General features: G+C 38.3%; 1 protein-coding gene across 6 annotated transcripts in view; it reads right to left on the bottom strand.

Annotated features, from left to right (window-relative positions):
• The window catches only part of SYNE2 (spectrin repeat containing nuclear envelope protein 2), a 315,251-nt gene that overhangs the window by 193,237 nt on the left and 101,585 nt on the right, over positions 1-20,429 (bottom strand). For all 6 annotated transcript variants that reach the window (XM_078053796.1, XM_078053797.1, XM_078053799.1 and 3 more), the window contains exons 12-25: positions 19,899-20,063; positions 19,174-19,286; positions 18,018-18,180; positions 16,612-16,690; positions 16,155-16,342; positions 14,291-14,455; positions 13,244-13,393; positions 11,504-11,674; positions 7,733-7,891; positions 7,260-7,433; positions 4,913-5,047; positions 3,348-3,506; positions 783-994; positions 548-638 (exon numbers count right to left, since the gene is read on the bottom strand). In XM_078053796.1, coding sequence (XP_077909922.1) covers positions 548-638; positions 783-994; positions 3,348-3,506; positions 4,913-5,047; positions 7,260-7,433; positions 7,733-7,891; positions 11,504-11,674; positions 13,244-13,393; positions 14,291-14,455; positions 16,155-16,342; positions 16,612-16,690; positions 18,018-18,180; positions 19,174-19,286; positions 19,899-20,063 — 2,124 coding nt within the window. The remainder of the gene's footprint in view (positions 1-547; positions 639-782; positions 995-3,347; positions 3,507-4,912; positions 5,048-7,259; positions 7,434-7,732; positions 7,892-11,503; positions 11,675-13,243; positions 13,394-14,290; positions 14,456-16,154; positions 16,343-16,611; positions 16,691-18,017; positions 18,181-19,173; positions 19,287-19,898; positions 20,064-20,429) is intronic.

Here is a 20,429-nt window from a genome sequence, read left to right as displayed (position 1 = left end):
AAAGCGGACAGAAGCCTAGCACGCAGAAGCAGACCTCTGAAGTCAAATACACCTCGTCCTTCCCCACAGCTTCTAACTGGCAGTCTGGGCTGTGACATCTAGCCCATGCCCACTTACTGAAAATTCAAGAATTCAGAAAATTCAATCCCCAAGGAAAGTAAAGGACATTATACTGAGAAAAAGACAAACGGTAAATGAACTAGTTCAGCTCAGTGAAGCTGAGGCATCTGTCCAGATTAAACTCCACCTCTTGTACCCTCAATAGGAATATCCACAGACAACGTGTATTCATAATGGCTGCAAATGGTCTCCTTCTGAAAGACCTGTTTGCATCCTCAGAGGAAGATAAAGTGACGCTCACTACAGCTTTGGTTTGCTGTGTTGTAATTCTTGGAAAAGGAATCTTCCTTGCATTATTTAAACGGGAATTCTCAGCTGATGAAAATAATTAGATAATTAAAACCAACAATTACTGAGAAGTGGATTACTGTACACTTGGCCTTTTTCATTGGGTTTGCTTCTAAAATACATTATCTACATTTAACACCTTTTCAGTTGATGGCTGATCATGTGATTTTGCAGATGGCACCTCACTGTGGGCATTCCTTCCTCCGTTCTCAGATGTGTTCATGGTCTCCCTAGGGAGGAATCAAAATTGCATATTAAAATAGAGGAAGAAAAATCACGCCTAAAAGAGAAGAAAACACTCCTTGTCATTTGATTTCACAAGGAGCTTCATCTTGTTTTCCCCTGATGTGTATTTAGTCTTCAGAAGCACTAACTTGCTTTTCGACGTTCCTCCCATCGTGGGTTGCAGTGTCATACGAATCTCGGAAGCACATTTCCGAAGTCTTTCTATCTTTTGTTCATAATCTTTGAGTACTCTCCTCACTTCTTGTTGACTCTTCTGGGAAGTCAGCTCTTCACACAGCTCCCGCAAGACATCCATGTGGTGATCTAGCTGGTACAGACTGCCTTCCTCAGAAAAGCAGGCCTGATTGAGGAAATAAAGCAGGAAATGTGCTTCAAATGAGTTTACATGATTAGTCCATAAGGATTAGAAACTAACAGATGTGTGTGACTTCAACGCCACATTCTTTTATAGGCCATCCACTGTGTGCCTGGTGTGGTCATGGGCACTCGAGAAACAAAGATGAGGAAGTCAGCCTGAAAGGGATTCACCACAGTCCAGTAAGGCAGTGAATGAAACCAGAATATGTTCCCCCAAAATTTGCCTCTTTGTTTTTAAGTGATCTCTCTGCCCAACATGGGGCACAAACTCATGACCTCAAGATCAAGAGTCGTACGCTCTACAAATTGAGCCAGCCAGACGGGCCCCAAAATATGCCTTTTTGATGTGAAAATTATTTTGAGCTAAAGGCAATTAAGAAGCAGTAAACACAGGAAAGCTCCCCGCTTTCTGCCTAACGGCCGGCAATAAAAGTTTCTTTTTATTAGAGACAGACTCTCTCATCAGCCCAAAGACAGTACCAGAGGAATCTGCAAACAAACCCTGTTAAACTAACCTTTATCTTTGTCTTGTCAATTCTTTGCAAATGTGTGGTCTCTTTGTCTAAAAGGTATAAAAAATTCCTTCTCTGGTTACTTCTTTGGGTCTTCATTCTCTTGTGAAGGCTCCCATGTGCATGTAACAATTCAATAAAATCTGTATGCTTTTCTCCTGTTCATCTGTCTTTGGCAGTTCCGTTCTCAGGGACCCCCACGGGACGAAGAAACCCCTTTTCCTCCCCTACAGTCGTCACCCACACAATGTGCACCTAGTGTGACAAGTGTTATGAGAGCGACTGTCTGCCGTAAGGAGTCAGAGAAAATCTACCTCACACGCGGGAACCATCTGCGGGAGATGCGGAAAGAACAAGGACGAGTCCTCCAAGTAAAAGCAGAGAGAGGTCCTCCTACCAGAAGGAAGAGCCAAGAGGAAAAAGGCTCCAGCTGTTCTCAACGAACAGCAGTCTCTCCGGTGATGGGTCTGGAAGATGACGTGGCCATCATCACACGGGGAGAATAACCCGGGTGGAGGGCAATGGCAACACTGGTGGATAGGAAGGAAAAGAAGCATGTGTTCTGAAGAGTAACCGAGGGGGCCTGGCACCCTACTCCATCACGGCTGGGTGGGAAAGAAAGGGGACGGGGAGGAGGGGAGTTTGCAGGCGACACTGCCCTTCGTGACCAAGACACACAAGAGGAAGCAAAGTGTGAGAGGAGATGTTATTGGCTGGTTCTGGACATCCTGAACGACAGGTCTCTGAAGAACACTGGTGATATCTACTACTCAGAACCTGGAGCGCAGAGGAAAGGACTCGGCTGCAGATAGGGATTTAGGCACTATCATTACAGACAGGGTTTTATCATTAAAACCGCAGAAGGGGGCACCTGGGTGGCTTAGTCGGTTAAGCATCTGCCTTTGGCTCAGGTCAGGATCTCGGGGTCCTGGGATGGAGTCCCCTGATTGGGCTCCCTGTTCGGCGGGGAGTCTGCTGCTCCCTCTCCCTCTGCCCCTCCCCACCACTCGTGCGCACACACTCTCTCTCTCAAATAAATAAATAAAATCTTAAAAAACGAAACAAAACACAGAGGGCATAAAATCCCTAGAGCAGGCACGAAACCACCCAAAAATGGAGACTCTCAATAAAACATTAAGATAACACAATGAAAACAGAGAAATTTGTGGGGCACCTGGCTGGCTCAGTTGGTAGAGCATGCGACTCTTGATCTCGGGGTTGTGAGTTTGAGCCCTACACTGGGTGTAGAGACTACTCAAAGAGAGAGAAATTTGTGAAGACACTAAAAAGAAGCTCCCCACCTCCCCCCAGAAATAATAAAATAAGAAAAAGCAAGAGAGATTGATATTGGGAGAGCCACAGCAGTAGAAAACTTAAAGGAAAGAAGAGGGGTCAGTACTGTCAAATAAATAGAAAAAATCATATAGGATGGGGGCCAGAGAGAGGGCAGGAGACTTGCCCCCAATTTGCTATCTTTTCCAAAAGCAGCAGTTCTGAGGACACCATGTCCCCTTAAAATCAACTGTGGGTACTTTAGCAACAGGTGACACATTTATAACCAGAGTCTCAAGGACAGGGGCCACTGAGACATAGCAAAAAATATTAACTCGATGCTGAATTCTTCTCACTTCTAAACAGCAAGCAGCACACGTAGTTAGAGCTGGAACCCCATAAGGGATAGTTCCCAGGGGACTGACGGGAGGGCTGAAGTAATTTTCAGAACAGGTTTAATCCGAGGCTAGGGACACACACAACAACATCCTTCAACAATGTAGGATAAACTCCAAAATAATCACGGCACTTAAATGGAAACAGGTGGTTTACCTCATGTTCCTTGATGAGACCCTTGGTCCTCCCTCTGCGAATTAGTTTCTTTTCTTTATTTATTTGTTTTTCGAGTTTTGAAATATTGTCACTGAGTTTCTCTTTTTCAATGTCTATTTTCAGTTGTTGAATATACAAAGACATCTCATGATGAAGAAACTGCAAAAAAAAAAAAAAAGAAAGAAAGAAAGAAAAGAAACCCACAGAGGCACATAGTAACTATGGGAAAAGTATATATTGAAAAGATTTTCATCAAAAACCAATAAAAATATTTGTAGTAACAAAGGATAGGAAGGGAGTTTAAATGGCATTCTGGTTCGTCCTTGTGTCTTTGGGGAGGACGTTTTAAAATATACCAGACCCAGAAACGTATCTTCTTTTTCTTTCTAACAACTAAAACTGTGTGTTAGCTGTGAAAGACACCGTTAAGAAAACAGAAAGCCAGCTGCAGACTGAGAGAACACATACACAAAACGCACAGCTGAGCCTATGAAGAAATAGCATGGAACTGTACCGTGTCTCCAGGATGGGATTCTGAAGGAGGAAAAAAAGGACAGAAGGGAAACATTGTGGAAATAGGAATAAAGTATAAACTGAAGTACATAATGAATCAATATGAGTGCGTTAACTGTGACAAAGGTAGCATATTAATGTAAGGTGGTAAGAGTAGAGAAACTGGGCATGGCCTATACTGGAACTCTCTGCACTATCTTTGTAACAATTCTGCGAATCTAAAGTTGTTCCAAAATTTGAAAGTTTATTTTAAAATGTGTTTTAAGAGCCCCTTCAACAGTAGACATTCAATTATATTACCTTATTTTTTCTCTCTCTCTAGACACACACAGACACACACACTGAATACTAATCACTCTTCCTTGAACACAATCTCTGTGTTAGATAAATCCTAGCAATAACCCTGCCAAGTAGTTGGGGTTATCCCCATTTTATCAGTGAAGTTCCTAGAAGTTAAACAACTCACCCAGGGTCATAGTTGCTGAATCTAGGTCTGTCTGCCACCAATGCCCATGCCTATTTCACTAGGAAACTCGGTATGTGTGTGTATGGATTGATGCGTTGTCTCAGTCAGGATCCAACTAGGGCCCCAGGAAACACTAAGTATTTAACTCAGAGTGAATTAAATGCAGGGAACTGATCAGGCAAGAGATGAAAGAGCAGAGAAGCCAGAGAAGGGACCGGAAGGCGATCTGGAGATGAGCCCGGCCGTAAGGCTGCTTCTACCCCTGGGCTGGAGGCTTAGAGGAGCCCAGACAGAAGGGACATCAGAAGCTGGAACCCTGGAACCCGCAACCAGGGGGAGACACAGCCACCAGAGACACTGCCCAAGAGAGGGACTTGGACACTCCCTTCTCTCCCTCCAATCACCCTCTAATCTCTAAACCGTGTTGTCACTGGCTGAACACAGAAGCCAGTTGGGCCCTGGGAACGGCAGGATCAGCCTTGCTGAGATACGAAGCACACAGGGGGACCGCCCACAGTGAGTGACCACAGACAGGCCCGGAGTCAGCTCTGCAAGCAGAACCCCAGACACGTGCGCATGTTCTCACCTCCCACTTGGTACAGACATCACTACTCTTTTCTTCCAAAGACAGCTTTACATCCTCGGTTACATTATTTTTCAGTTCTTCAACAGCTTTCAGATACTTGACCAGACTTTTAGAATTAAGAATTATTAGTGCTTCCTAAAAAAGAGAATGCAAGTGAGAACATGAAAGCCTCATTCTACTGCCAATTTTGGTAGGTCTTTAACAGGCACAATTAGGAAGAGGCTTTTTGAAGACTATGAAGATTTACGGGAGACTTTTTGTAAAGTGAGGTTGACATGCTGTTTGCATCTCTTGAATTATTTTGAAAAGAATTGCAAGATATTTATTATTCAAATGTAGTCAGACATTTGAGAAGTCCTAAGGACCTCCTTAGGATATTCAAAATGATTTTTGTTACCCCTCTGATAATTATCATGCAGGGTAATGAGCCACTGGTACTGTTTCCTGTAACATTCTTAAGTACTAGCGAGTGGAGGACCATACTTCATTAGCAATGCCATCTGAAGAATATGCTAGCATGTATTCGTGTTGCAATAAGACACAATTTATAGTAGGGTTAATAGGCAAGTATTTCATCTTGTGCATAAGCATTTTTATGCAGCAACAACTCAACATTGTCAACTTCCAAGTTTTGCCCAGGGCCAACCCAGTCCCGCCCCACAGAGGGAGCATCAACAGGGCAGAGACGTGTCTGCTCCTTCTCTCACACCTACCTGCTCGTATGGAGTATTTACCTGGCAATTACTGGCAGAAACCTAGTTTAGTTAATTAGCAAATGACAGAAAAAAGAAGAATCTGGGGCTTGTGAAAGAGGCAGAAAACCCATAGGAGACGGAGGACAAAAGTAATTCTAGGGAATAAGGCAATTAAGCTGGGTGGGAATTCGTTCATGCCCTCATGACATTTGTTACGGGCCGACTGCAGAAAAGGTACGGTGCTGAGCCCCAGGGCCCTCCTCCACGGCCTCTGTGAGGACTGCTAGATTTACAGCCTAGGGAGACACTAACCCTATATGCTGGCAAGAGGCTCCTATTACTCGTGTGTCCCTGGAGTCCCAGGGGTCTCAGGGCAGGACCTACAGGGCAGGGATCTTGCTTCTGTTGTGAAAATAGATCTATTTTACTAAACGCCAGAGATAAAAGGGGGCGGAGCGGGAGTGGGGGCAGGGAATCCCTGCCTCAGATTCCAAAAGGCAGATGGTCAGGAAGAGGAAAATGGTGTCAGACTGACACCTGTAACTTCCCTCTCTGGTAGAGAAGGGGCCTGGAGCCTCCATGTTTCCTCTGCCTTCTGTCTCTCCTGAGCTGACCATATCAGCATCCTGACGTCCAACCTAGTGATTATTTATGAGAACCACTGAGAACCATTGACTCTTTAAGGTCCCAGTTTAGCACTCTCAGCAACCTGGGAATGAAAGTGGCAAAAAAACCACAGAGGGAACTGGTTAAAGGTGGTGACCAGCAACATGCAAACAGCATAGACCAGGCAGGGAGGGTTCTGAGGTCATGGGAGAAGCAGTGTTGAGATGGCTGATAACAGGGCCCGGTCTGGTTCACAATCCAGAAAGCCAAATGAGGACTGAGGCCCAGAAAAGTGAAGGAGGCCACAATGACAGTAAAGAGGCTCCTTCTCCTAAAAAAGATGCCTAACGCATTTTAAATGTTCAGCAAATGTGTGAAATGTTGAATAAATGAATGAACAAAAGGACACATATCACTCAACCTCTCCAGTGTGTCCAGTGGTAGAGACCTTATCCCGACCCAAGCACCTCCCACGTGTTAATTAATAATGATTCTCTGGTTTGCACACATCTTCAGTTGCCTATCAAGCCAGGAAAAAGCAACCTGAAACTCTCTCCATACAGAGCAACACCACTGGATCTTTAACCACAGTAAGCATTAGGTCCACATGGAACTTTTATCAAAGCATTTTAATAATAAAAGTGTTATTTTACATTCCGAGAAGTTTACCTATTCCAAGTGCCTTTATTTGCCTTATTTTCAGTTAAAGTCTCACAACAAATTTGGTAGCTGGAATTATTATGCCCTTTTCACTGATTTAAAAAGCAAGAGAAATTAAATTCATGCTCAATATCATAGAATCAGCTGTGCTCCTGACACTCTACCACTGAGTCCACTCAGCAGGTCTATGATAAAATTTAAATTGAAAAAATTCTTCATGTTAATGTCTATTTTTAATCGTTTCTGGGAACAACGTATAAAACTGGGGATTTTTTCCAAGTTACAATAACTTTGTGTGTAATTACAGTGATGAAAATATCTTGATTTCAAATGAGATAGGTAGCCAATAATAAATAGCCTACATTTGATGGTTGAAAGAGTCCCACCTTGTATTTTGAAATTAGTTCACTCCGGCTCTCTCTTTGTCCAAGTAATTGCTCAGCCCTTGTCATGTATGAGTCAAGTTCCTTCTGTGATTCTTCCACCTTCAGCCTGACATCCAGGTTTGGTGAAGCATCAGCTGAGTTTTTTAACACTGAAACTAATTTTACCATATTGATCTGCAAAAACAAAAAATTCTCAATGCCTGGCCCACCTGTTTAGTGGGTTATAAATTAATAAATACATTCTTTGAGTAGTAAGTCTAATTTTCCCACTAGATAGAATATCCCGTTTACTATATTGATATTTTCTAATATGTTCTAAATTATTTAAAATATATATATGTAAAATGCAAAAGTAATATTTTAGAAAACATTCCCAACCTCCAGGGCAACCCCTCCCTCTCTTCCCCATCCTGCCACTGACCACTCACTTTTAAAGACTACATTCACTAAATAGGAAATAGTAAACGAGAGACCTGAACTTTCTCTTTGGTTTCTTGAATCTTTGTCTGAAGCCCAACTGTGAGAACATGTTGAAGGGACTCCTGGCTTGAAATATTTTGTATATCCATTTGTAAGGTATCTTCAGTTCTGGACACAAGCTCTTCATACATAGAGCCTTTGGCAATAAGATGCTATTAAAACAAAGTGAGACCACAATAAATATTCTGATCATATGTTAAACATTAGCCTTAATCTCATCATGACATCATAAAAAGTTAACTATTCATCCAAAATGAGGTAAATCTGTACTCTAAAAATGTTATTTTAAAACTTCATTTTGAAACTTTATATGAGTACAGATTCTGAGAAACAAAGTCTTCTATAGATTATTCTTTATACAGTAGGCACATCAATAAACTAAAGCCTAGTAGTAATACAATGCCAATAGCCAGAAAATAAGTTGAGAGAATAGTAATAAACCTTAAAATGAAGTTGTTCTAAGTCAAATCAGTTGGAAGGAAATTCAATAAATGTTACTGGAGAAACTGACTATTGGAAAATAAATCTTTTCAAAACCATGCTTTCTACAACATACTAAAAATAAATCTCAGATGGATCAGAAAGTTACATATAAAATAGGAAACTACAAAACAGAAGAAATTATCCATGAAAACTGATACACGCTCTCTGGATGTGAAGTGACCTTTTTAGGGGTAGGAGTAGGAACATAAACATAAAAATTTTCTGTGTAAAATAGGGGCGCCTGGGTGGCTCAGCCGTTAAGCGTCTGCCTTCAGCTCAGGTCATGATCCCAGGGTCCTGGGATCGAGCCCCGCATTGGGCTCCCTGCTCAGTGGGAAGCTTGCTTCTCCCTCTCCCACTCCCCCTGCTTGTGTTCCTGCTCTCGCTATCTCTCTCTCTGTCAAATAAATAAAATCTTAAAAAAAAATTTTTTTTTTTAATTTCTATGTAAAATAAAATAAACAACTTAAAAGTCAACGACTTGGTGAAAATATTTGCCACGCAAATGAAAATGTGTCATGACTCAAAGACTTAGACATTCAGTAAGAGAAGTACTAAGAACCCCCCCAAAATTCAGAAAACACATGAACAGATAATTCACAGAAACAAATGGTTAATACATAAAAGATAGCTCAACCTTACATGTAATTAAATAAGTACAAATTAAAATAATAACAAGGTACTGCTTCTTAGTTATCAAATCAGCAAAAAAAAAAAAAATGAATTACAATTCAAAGGTGGTATGAGTATGATAATATAGAAATTACATTAATATCAACTAAGTAAATGCTGATTTTATTTATCTTAGAGCAGTGGAATCATGATGATTTTTATTTTCTTCTTTATACTTTTGTGCATTATTTAAATGTTCTACACTGAGCACATTCATTTATAATTTCAATTTTTTTCTCTTTTTAATTATAAAAGTAACAAAATCTCACATAAAAAAACTCAGGAATGGGAAGGTATAGAATGTAAAGAAAAAGCTCTTCTTCCCCATTCCTCGCTTAGTTGTCATTTAAGTCAATCATTCACACATTCATTTTAAAAATACTTGGTTTGCATCTACTAGGCAACAGGAAATGTGCTAAGAGTGGGGCATAATTCAGGATCAACACAGAATTAGTTATCTGTATATCCTAACACACATTTTTCTAGGGATATAAAAGCATAAAGTATAAAAAAAGCAACCGTTTTATGCTCAACGTCACTCATCATCAGGGAAATACAAATAAAAACTATGATGAAATACCACCTCACAACTGTCAGAATGGCTAAAATTAACACAAGAGACAACAGGTGTCGGTAAGGATGTGGAGAAAGGGGAACCCTCTTACACTGTTGGTGGGAATGCAAACTGGTGCAGCCACTCTGGAAAACAGTCTGGAAGTTCCTCAAAAAGCCAAAAATAGAACTACCCTATGATCCACCAATTATACTCCTAGGTATTTACCCAAAGGATACAAAAATATACATTCGAAGGGGTACATGCAGCCCAATGTTTATAGCAGCAATGTCCACAATAGCCAAACTGTGGAAAGAATCCAAATGCCCACCGACCGATGAATGGATAAAGAAGATGGGGTATATACACTCCATCTTCTCAGCCATCAAAGAATGAAATCTTGCCATTTGCAACAACATGGATGGAGCTACAGTATATTAGGCTAAGTAAAATAAGTCAATCAGGGAAAGATAAGTACCACATGATTTCATTCATATGTGGAATTTAAGACACAAAATGGATGAACATTTAGGAGGGGGCAAAAAGAGAGAGAGGGGGAAACAAATTATAAGAGACTTAACTATAGAGACAAACAGAGTTGATGGAGGAAGGTGGGTGGGGGATGGGCTAGGTAGGTGATGGGTATTAAGGAGTGCACTTGTTATGATGAGCACTGGGTACTGTATATAAATGATGAACCACTGAACTCTACTTCTGAAATCAATATTGAACTGTATGTCAACTAACTAGAATTTAAATTTTAAAAAAGCAACTGTTTAAAAACCATTTTAAAAAATCACATCACCTGTACTGCTCAGTAATTTGCATTTCTTACTTCACCATATATCTTGCTCTAATAAAGATCTACTTAATTCTTTGTTAACGTAAGTATATTCTAGTATGTTTGTATTTTCATTGTTTGTAAGAGGCTTTAAAATATTGAATTTCTCATTCCTCACTCATTTCTTTCACTAAAATAAATTCCAGATATAGCAAATAAATAAATATAAAAATAAAATAAAAATAATAAATAAAAGCACTGACAGATGGCACAGGTATGCATATATAATACTTTCAAAGCAATAAAAAATACCATTCTTATAAACCATGAAAACACAAAATGCTATATATACACCTTTCAGAAATGTGGATTTAAAAGAATTACATAAATATTCCTTTATTCCAGGAACTTTCCACCTTGTTGTAATTTATGACATGCTCCATAAGTTTTATAGCTGAGCTGGAACTCAGTAAAAACCTCAACTGTAACTTCTTTCCCAGGAGAACTGAATGAATTAAAACACACTCTTGCCTCATTGCTTTTCAATGAGCCGAACTGCCAGAGAATAAAGACAGAAAGGTTTTAACAATATCCGTCACCCTCCCTGCATCAGGGAAGGAAGGGAAAGTGGCTTAATCAGTGGGTGAGCTTTCACACTTGATCTTAGCCGAAAGCCTGAGAAGCGATGTGGGTGAGCTTTCAAAGCATAGATTGTATAATCTCTTATACTCACACTGCACTGACCTATCTAACATATCCTTACTCATCTCCTCATTGCCCTTGGAAACAAGAGAATATTTTAATTTCCATTCTGTAGCTAGGAAAATTAGTTCAAGAATTGAAAGTCATAGCTATTATTAGTGGTCTCCTAATCTATCCTCTGTCTTCAAGCAAAATCTCAGCAAATGATCCAGGGATGACAATCCATACAATTTTTAAAAGTCTGAATGAAGAAAATTCAAACAATAGTCCTATTACTATTTACATTTTTTTAAGATTTTATTTATTTATTTAAAAATAGAGAGAGTGAGTGTGGGTGGGGGGGCAGAGGGAGAGGGAGAAAGAATCTCAATGAGATTCTCCACTGAGCGCAGAGCCCAATGAAGGACTCCATCCCACGAGATAGAGATCACTACGGGAGCCGAAATCAAGAGTCAGACGCTCAACCAACTGAGTCACCCAGGCACACCGCATTACTATTTACTTTAAAATCTTGTATTTATCTTAATACATAAGTCCACAACCATGAAATCTATAATACTTTTACACTCATACCTGCAAGTGTTCTTCCACCGAGGCATCTACACCCTCCTGATCTCTCAGAAACTCCAAAAGAGATTCAGTTTCTGCCTCCCAGATTTCCACTTGTCCAATGAGTTTTTCAACATCTTCAGCCACTTTAAATTGCCCTATGAATTCATCTTCTTTTTCATGTTCTTCCCCGGCCTACAACATTCAAAATTATCACTAAGAAGATGGCAACATTTACATTACAAAATAATTTTCAGTTAAAAAAAAGTTATCTCTTTTTTTCCTGAAGATGGCTAATTCAACATATTTTAGTAACTTAAAACCTAGTTTTCAGACAATGATAATAGCACTTTATGATCATATTTATCACTTTAAAAAGTAAAAAAATTGTTCACATATATTTTCTTTTTTTTAAGATCTTATTTACTTATTTGAGAGAGAGAGCAAGAGCGAGCGAGAGAGAGATCACAAGCATGGAGAGGGGCAGAGGGAGAAGCAGACTCCCCACTGAGCAGGGAGCCCGACACGGGCCTCAATCCCAGGACCCTGGGATCATGACCTGAGCCGAAGGCATATGCTTAGCCAGCTGAGCCACCCAGGTGCTCCATGTTCACATATATTTTCTTAATGAGAATATCATCCTACCATTTAGTTACTATCATCTCCACTTTACAGATAAAAAGATTAAAGTTTAGAAAATTAGGGTAATGACTCTATAGACCTTTCTAAGACTAATATACAATTTAACTAAATACAACTCTGAGCAATAGCAGTTGTGAAACATCACCAAGAAGAGACTCAGAATCCAGTTTCAACACAATTAAGCCTTTTCCCATTAATCATCTCTCAGTATCCTACAGGTTGTTATGCTGCAGCTTTACACCTTACACGATAGATACATTCTTAAAGTTGTTGCTAATCAGACCGTATCTTAAATGTAGTAGAGGAATATAGTATTCTGCATTCTTATATTCTAAAAGCATATTGCACAATTTCAGATCTTTCAAGATTTTCTCTGATCAGGTCTCCTGATGGTGGGAAACATTGGCACTCCATCATAGCCACTGGCCAAAGCCAGTGAAAAGTTACTTTAAGTGACATTGGATCCATTATTATTTGGAAGGAGGCACATTTCCCAAATCACAGGTATTATATCTTACATGTGTATGATTTTTTTTGTTCCTTTTCCATAGTCTTGTTTATAATCTAAAGTCATTCTCCAAATTATCCAACAAAACAAGAAATAAAAATTATATTGTCCCCCATTGTACAGAAAGGAAGCAAGACACAGGCCAGGGGCTAGACCAAAGCTGGACAATCTCTGAACACAATCAAAAGTCATCTGAAGAAAATATCAACTCCATTTCCACAGCTCAGAAGTCATGGCTGCTTCTGCATGTCTGTGGAAGTCCTCAGCGAGTGAGAGACACAGACTTGAACACTGAAAGCTCCTTCATGAAGGGATCCACTTGGGCGTTCTAGTGGAAAATGACCATACGTTAAATGTTATCCAATAATCACATTTACCATTGTTTCAACAATATGGTTTTATCAAAAGAAAAATAGCCGAGTTGGGGCACCTGGGTGGCTCAGTCAGTTAAGCATCCGACTCTTGATTTCAGCACAGGTCTTGGTCGCAGGGTCATGAGGACAAGCTCTGAGTTGGGCTCCATACTAGGCGTGGAGCCTACTTAAAAAAATTTTTTTTAAATAGCCAAATTATTTCTATATACAAATGAAATACAGAACATATGACTATTTTACCTTTATATTCTGATTATAATTTTCAGGAAGTTCTATTGACATATCTGTCGAAAAATCAACAGTTGGTTTTTCTTCTTTAGATAGCTGAGTATTTTCATAATTGTCAAAATTGGGTTGATCCTGTTTTTTTATAAGTGGCAGATTCATCTCCTATAAAAAGTGTCATGAAATTTAAAGCCCATATTTTTTATGTGAAGATATATTATTACCAACAATAATTGGACATAATATATTCGATATATTCTGGGATTTATCACTTAATAACAATGTTATAAAGTATAAGCATTTCCCAAAAAACACTTCAGTCTCAAATTATTAAGAATAAGAAACAGACTAATTTAATCATTTAAGTTCAAAAATTGTTTATTAAAGGTCTGCTTTTATAAGGCACTATGTATCCTAACTATAAAGCTATATAAAGCTCAGCGTATGTTCTCAAGGAACTTGAAATCGGTAGGCAGAAACGCTTAATGTTGTTCTATAATAGTAAATGAATTTCAACTAGAAAGCTATACATTACATGTCCACACAAAAACTTGTACATAAATGTTCAAAGCAACATTATTCATAATAGTCAAAAAGGTGGGAAGAAGCCAATGTGCATCAACTGATCAATGAATAAATAAGATGTTGGGTATCCATACAATAGACTATTATTTGCCATAAAAAGAAATGGAGTACTGATACATGCTACAACACAGACGGACCCTGAAAACATGCTAAGTTAAAAAAAGTCAAGAAACACAAGACCAGATGTTATATGATCCCATCTGTATGAAATATCCAGAATAGGCAAATCTACGAGACATAAAGTAGATTAGTGGCTGCTGGGGAGGCTGGGAGAAAGTGGGGAGTGACTGCTAATGGGTACAGAGTTTCTTTAGGAGGTGACAAAAATGTTCTAAAATTCATGACCATGATGGCTGCACAACTCTGAATATACTAAACATCGCTGAGTTACACCCTTTAAATGAGTGAACTGTATGGATGGGAGTTACATCTCGATGAAGCTGTTACCAAAAACAAAAATAAAACAAAAAAACTTACAAGCTGAGTTTTTGTAACAAGTTTTCTCCATCTTTTATTCAGCCTTCTCAGTTCTTTAGAAATAGATGATCCAACTTCATCATTACTGACTTGAATTAAGAAATTCCCCACTTCATTTAAAGTTGTATGTTCTACATTCCACTGGGATAGTGTCTCAAAGGGAACCTACACAACATAGAAGCAACATAGTTTAATGACATAACACTTGTCTTTCCATTACCCATAATAGATCTTTACTAAGGTTGATTCTAAGCAAAAGTGACTGTGAGGTTCTTGCAGAGACTCTGAGCCTTCCCTTCCCTGTTGGACTAGCTCTTCATTCCTAATCACTAATTGGCAGGCACCAGCTGTCTGTCATCACTCCTGGTCCTGAACTTTTAGGAAGCATCTGATGTTCTATCTTTCTAAGTGGTTAATGAACTCGGAGCAAAGGTTCTCAAGCATTTATCAGTTCACAGTGCCCTAAATGTCTCAGTAATTTTTTCATAGATTCCCTAGGTCAGAAGATTCATCTTACAGGTCTTATTTTCTACGTAGGCGGGTCCAAACCACTTGGTAGTTATTTGCTGCGTGGTATCCAACAGACTGATGTTGCTGTGTCTCCCTCAAAATTTAAATTATCTTGAAAGTCCTCTTTGGCAGTTCAGGGCACCTTAGCACAGAGTTTGGGAACTGCAAGGCTTAATGTGTTATTTTTCTCAGTTATGTGAATTTTCATAAAAGATCTTTAATGGATAGAGGTAGAGAGTATTATGCTAATCAAATTAAGTCAGTCAGAGAAAGACAAATACCATATAATTTCACTCATATGTGGTATTTAAGAAACAAATGAGCTAAGGGACAGAGAGAGAGAGAGAAACCAAAAAACAGACTCTTAACAAACTGATGGCTACCAGAGGGGAGGTGGGCGGGGGATGGGTGAAATAGGCGATGGAGATTAAGGAGTGTGCTTGTCCTGATGAGCACTGGATGCTGTATGAAAGCATTAAATCACTACATTATACAACTGAAGTTAATATTACACAGTATGTTAACCAACTAGAATTTAAATAAAAACTTAAAAAAAAAAAAAGATCTTTAAACACAGAAGTGTTGAAATCCAAAGATTTGGATTTCTAGAATCACTACAGGTGACAGGAAGAATGACTCACTAACCCCTCAAATATTCTTTTTGCATTCCTACACTTACCACAAATTTTACTTTCATATAAACAGCCCATTTTCAGCTGAGTAACTTTAGTTTCTGTTTGGAAAATGTTTAATCTGAGAGGCTGTCTATATCCATTTGCAACAGAGGAAAACGAAAGAAAGAAAAACTACCTCAGAGAATAATCATAAAACAGATTATTACATGACTAGCAAATGAAAACAATATTGAATTACACTGAAATTTCTTCCATACCTTTCCACATAAGTTTAAGGTATTCTGCATTTTCTTCCTATAGAAACTCAGGGAAATTTTAGAGCTGAAAGGTATTCATCCAAATGGAAAAATAAAACTTTTAAAATATCAGTTTATTTTAAATGTATCTATAAGCTATCAAATACTCCAAGGTCTTTATTTTCTTTCCAAAGAACTTAACAATGTATCTTTCAAAAGCTACACTGTGTGTGTGTGTGTGTGTGTGTGTGTGTGTGTGTGTGTGTGTGTAATACCTATAATGAGGAGAAAACTTCCTTTTGGCAATTATATTAGAAAGAAACTAAACTCTTTCCAATACCTTGAAGAATTTTTCCAAGAGTCATACTTACTGTTCTCTGGCCTCTAATTTTTGGATTGAAAATGAGGATCTCCAAACAAAATGAAAAAAAAAAAAGAAAGAAAGAAAGTAAAATTGAGGAGGTACCATTAGACTGAAAATACCTCTTTAATCTGTTCCTTCTTTGTCTCCTCAAAACAAGCCTTGAGTAAGCGAAGGTTTTCCACATAAGTAGCCCAACATGTCAGAACTTTCTGTAGAGTGGATTTCACATTATATATATTTTTTCTATACGTACAAGTATTATATTCCACCGTCGTATATTCTTTACTAATATCCTCATATTCTCCAGCTATAATGTTAACAAAACAAGAAGGTAATCTCAGAAAACAGTTTATTATTAATAAAATCATACTGGTAAGAAAAATATTTGCATATTAATTGACAGTGGTGAAATAAATACGTACTCTGACAATATTAAAAGTGAACACAAGGATTTTCCAAAGAAAACACATATGTAAAACCAATTCCTAAAACATTAAGGTATAAAGTAAATGAAACAGATAAAATGCTATTTTTAAGTAATGGTCATTCCATCAAAAAGTAACTGTACAGCTTTACCTAAATTCTTATGGATTTCTTCACATCTCTGAAAGGAAGTTTCAAGTTGAGCTAGGAACTCTTTTTCTTCAATAAATTTCTGGTGGGGGGAAGGAAAAAAAATACGGTGACAGTTTTTTACTATTACAAATGTGCCAAGATATCCAGATAGAGACATAAATTTTTTTTTAAAGATTTTATTTATTTATTTGACAGAGAGAGACACAGTGAGAGAGGGAACACAAGCAGGGGGAGTGGGAGAGGGAGAAGCAGGCTTCCCGCCAAACAGGGAGCCCGATGCGCGGCTCAATCCCAGGACCCTGGGATCATGACCTGAGCCGAAGGCAGACGCTTAATGATTGAGCCACCCAGACACCCCAAAATCTATTTCATATATTTGTTAATATTGCATAATTTATATCAGTTTCTCTTATTTTGCACATTTTTACTAATATTGAATAATTTTTATTAGACATACTAGAATATGTTATAAATAGATACCATCCATCACACAAAAACATTTGAGAAACTACCATTAGTCAAATTATGTGTCCTATGCAAGCAAATTCTGTTATGGAAAAATACAGAGTTAATTAAAAACTCCTCTATTTATTGTATACTTATTAAGCACCAATGGTATGATTACTTAAATGGAAAAATGAAAAATCAAAGAAAGCAAAAGAAAGAAAGATATTCAAAACCTAGTCAAATTTAGAATGATGCTTCCTATTCAGGAATGTACAGTGTTTAAATCATTCACTGTAAATAAATCTCTCTTCATCGTGTTTTTCAATTTTTGCACCGAAACTTACAGTCTTGGATTTTTCTTTTTGGTCTCTCATTCCAAAAAGAGGGAAACAGAAAAAATGATAAATCCTAACTGTAGAAATGACATTTCTAGGATGCTTTTAATTTACAAATGAACACGTTTATATTTAAATCATTGCAACATTTTTTTCCTACAAATTGCAAGAGCTAAACCCCCTCTCCATAAAAAGCCTCAAGACAAAATGTACTCTTTCCCACTCTCACAACTTGAAAGGCTAAGATAAAATGTTCTGAGAAAAAATTAATTTTTGAATGAAACCATGAATCTGAGTGGGAAAAAATATTTAAGAAGTGAAAGCTGGAATTGTTAATGGAAGTAACGTTGAAACATTTTCTAACTATTATGTTAATTAGCCTGGCTAACTGACTCTCCCCTGGTGAGGTAAATAATGCTGTTTTCTCTTCCTTCCTCCTCCCACTGTCTGTTATTTGACTACCTGCAATTCTGTTCTCCAGGCAGTTTTAAGCTAATGAAAGTTACCAAGAAAACCCATCTCAAAACCTGAAAAGGTGAAGGGAAATTGTGCCAAGGAAAAAATGCATACCCAGCTCCCAGACATTGAAAATACTTGTCTAAGACACAAAATAAAACAGCTTACATGCCAGTCTTCCAGCAACAATTCCACAGATTCTTTGTTCCCATATTTGATGTTCCAAACATCCAACTTTAATTTCACTTCATCCAGCAAACCAAGAACTGAGCACTTATAGTAATGAAATTCTAGACGTGGAATGAATTTTTTCCCCGAAATGTTGTTGATTCTGGAAAATATTGCAGGTTTTAGAGTTTAACTTAATATTATTGACCGAATGCGAGATAATCTATTTGGCATTTCTAAAAATATTGGGTCTTTGGCTTTTTATTTTAAACACATGGAACTCAGATGTATCCTCAAATCTTTTTTTTTAAGTAAGCTACACTATGCCCAATGTAGAGCTTGAACATGACCCTGAAATCAGGAGTCACATGCTCTACCAACTAGGCCAGTCAGATGCCCCAAATCTTCTTTAAAACAAAACAAAACAAAACACACAAACAAAGTAAAACAAACATTGTGGCTAAATATAAAACAACTATTCCTGAGATGAAAACATCTAACAGAACATTTTCTGAAGAAATGATTCCCCTATTGAAAAAAATCCTACACTAAATGTTAATCTCCAAAATATTTTACTAAATTTGTAAACTTTTGTGTAACTGAACGCAACCATAATTTCAACATTTATATATTAAGACAGCTTTCACTATTAAGGCTAACACCCTCTTATTATCATTCTAGTAAGTTACTTATGAATGATGAGAAAAGAGGAGATGATGTGGACAACCATCAATTAAATAATCTCTCTATTTATAGTATTTTGGAGTTTACAAAGTGCTTTCAGATACCTCCTCCCATTTCACCCAGGATCCTTGTGAGACATGAAAAGGGTGATTATTATTATCCTGTATTTACAAATATTTAAATACGCTCAGAAAGACATTAACTTTATCAAAACTCAGATATGGAGCTCATTTCCTGACTCCACGTCCAGAATTTTGCCCACCACCATATCCTACCATCCAATAAGAGAGCAAGTATGGTTAGCATGATATACTATTACTATTATGTAAAATGTGAAGGTACTATTCATCAAGATTTCAAAAATACTTGTCAGAAATGATCTAAAAATCTCTAATTTTCTGGTCCCCATGGCTTCGTGTTAGTGCTCAAACATGAATGGTACGAGCAGTTGAGAAGTGCTGGTGTTACAAACCGTCCTTTCATTTCCTCCAATTTCCTAGGTGGTACCAGCGGTAAATGTTGTTCATCTCTACTTTCGAATGCCAGAAGAGTATTCAAATGACAATCAAATTTATCCATCAGATTCTGAAAAGAAATTTAGCATGACATGAACCAGACTTCTTGCCAAACATTGTAACTGGGGGTTTGTTAATCTCATTTGCTCTGGGCATGCACTGCATCATTTTCCAAAAAAAATCATAAAGCCCTTACTTTTTTTTTAACTAAAACTTTGCAAATGAGTATTTTCATCGGAAGTGCTTTAAACTGGAACATTTTACAGAGAGGCAGACCCTAGTTTCTTTGGTAAAAGCATTATCAAAATCTTTTGTTTTCGGATTTTCCATTCCCTTGTATGTTCACATGCTATAAATGTCACGTATCAAATTCCTTCATGCCACTGTAGTGAGAACCCAATCTCTCATATTTTAAACCAGTCTCCTCCCTCCTTTTTGTCAGATTTTACAATTGCTCTAGAACTTACTAGACTCTACCTTATTGTTTCCAGCTTGAACTAGCACAATGCCCATGAAGAAAGTGAAGGTATCTCTGGCTCCCAAAAATCCCCAAGGGAATTGTTCTAAACCAACCTCAAATACCCATTATATTTCCTTCCCTTCTCCCTAGGACAAAGTCTTCCTCAAGAACAGTCCCTAACGAAGCACAGATTTTTTCCATGTTTCTTTTTTATTTTCCAACCTTGATTAAAGTAATTTTTTCTTGTATTAGAGCCATGGCTTCACCATAATCCTGGGAAGTTGGCAAGTCTTCATCTATAAGCTCCTCTATCTCCTGGAGCCCGGCTTCGATTTGATGCAGTGGTGAGGGCAAGGCATGATTCAGCTCTGTTTTCCACACATTAATCTGAAAAAAACAAAAATCTGTGCTTCAGTAGACACTCTTCCAAAGTCTACTTCTTCAGGGGCACCTGGGTGGCTCAGTCGGTTGAGCAACTGACTCTTGGTTTTGGCTCAGGTCGTCTCAGGGTCGTGAGACGCAACGGGTTCCACACTCGGTGCACAGTCTGCTTGGGATTCTCTCTCCCTCTTCCTCTGCCCCTCCCCCCCCCACTCGAGCGTGCTCTCTCTCTCTCTCAAATAAATAAATGAACCTCTTGCTTCCTCAGCCTTCCCACCATTCCCCCCACGCACAGGAGTCACACAAACATCAACTACTTATTTCCCCAAACACTTACTGCACTCCCAAGGTGTTCACTCTTGCTGTCCCTTC

This window comes from Halichoerus grypus, chromosome 8 (assembly GCF_964656455.1).
Source record: "Halichoerus grypus chromosome 8, mHalGry1.hap1.1, whole genome shotgun sequence".
Taxonomy (NCBI): domain Eukaryota; kingdom Metazoa; phylum Chordata; class Mammalia; order Carnivora; family Phocidae; genus Halichoerus; species Halichoerus grypus.
The sequence above is the reverse complement of the archived record's forward strand: the minus strand, read 5'-3'. Positions and strand labels throughout refer to the sequence as shown.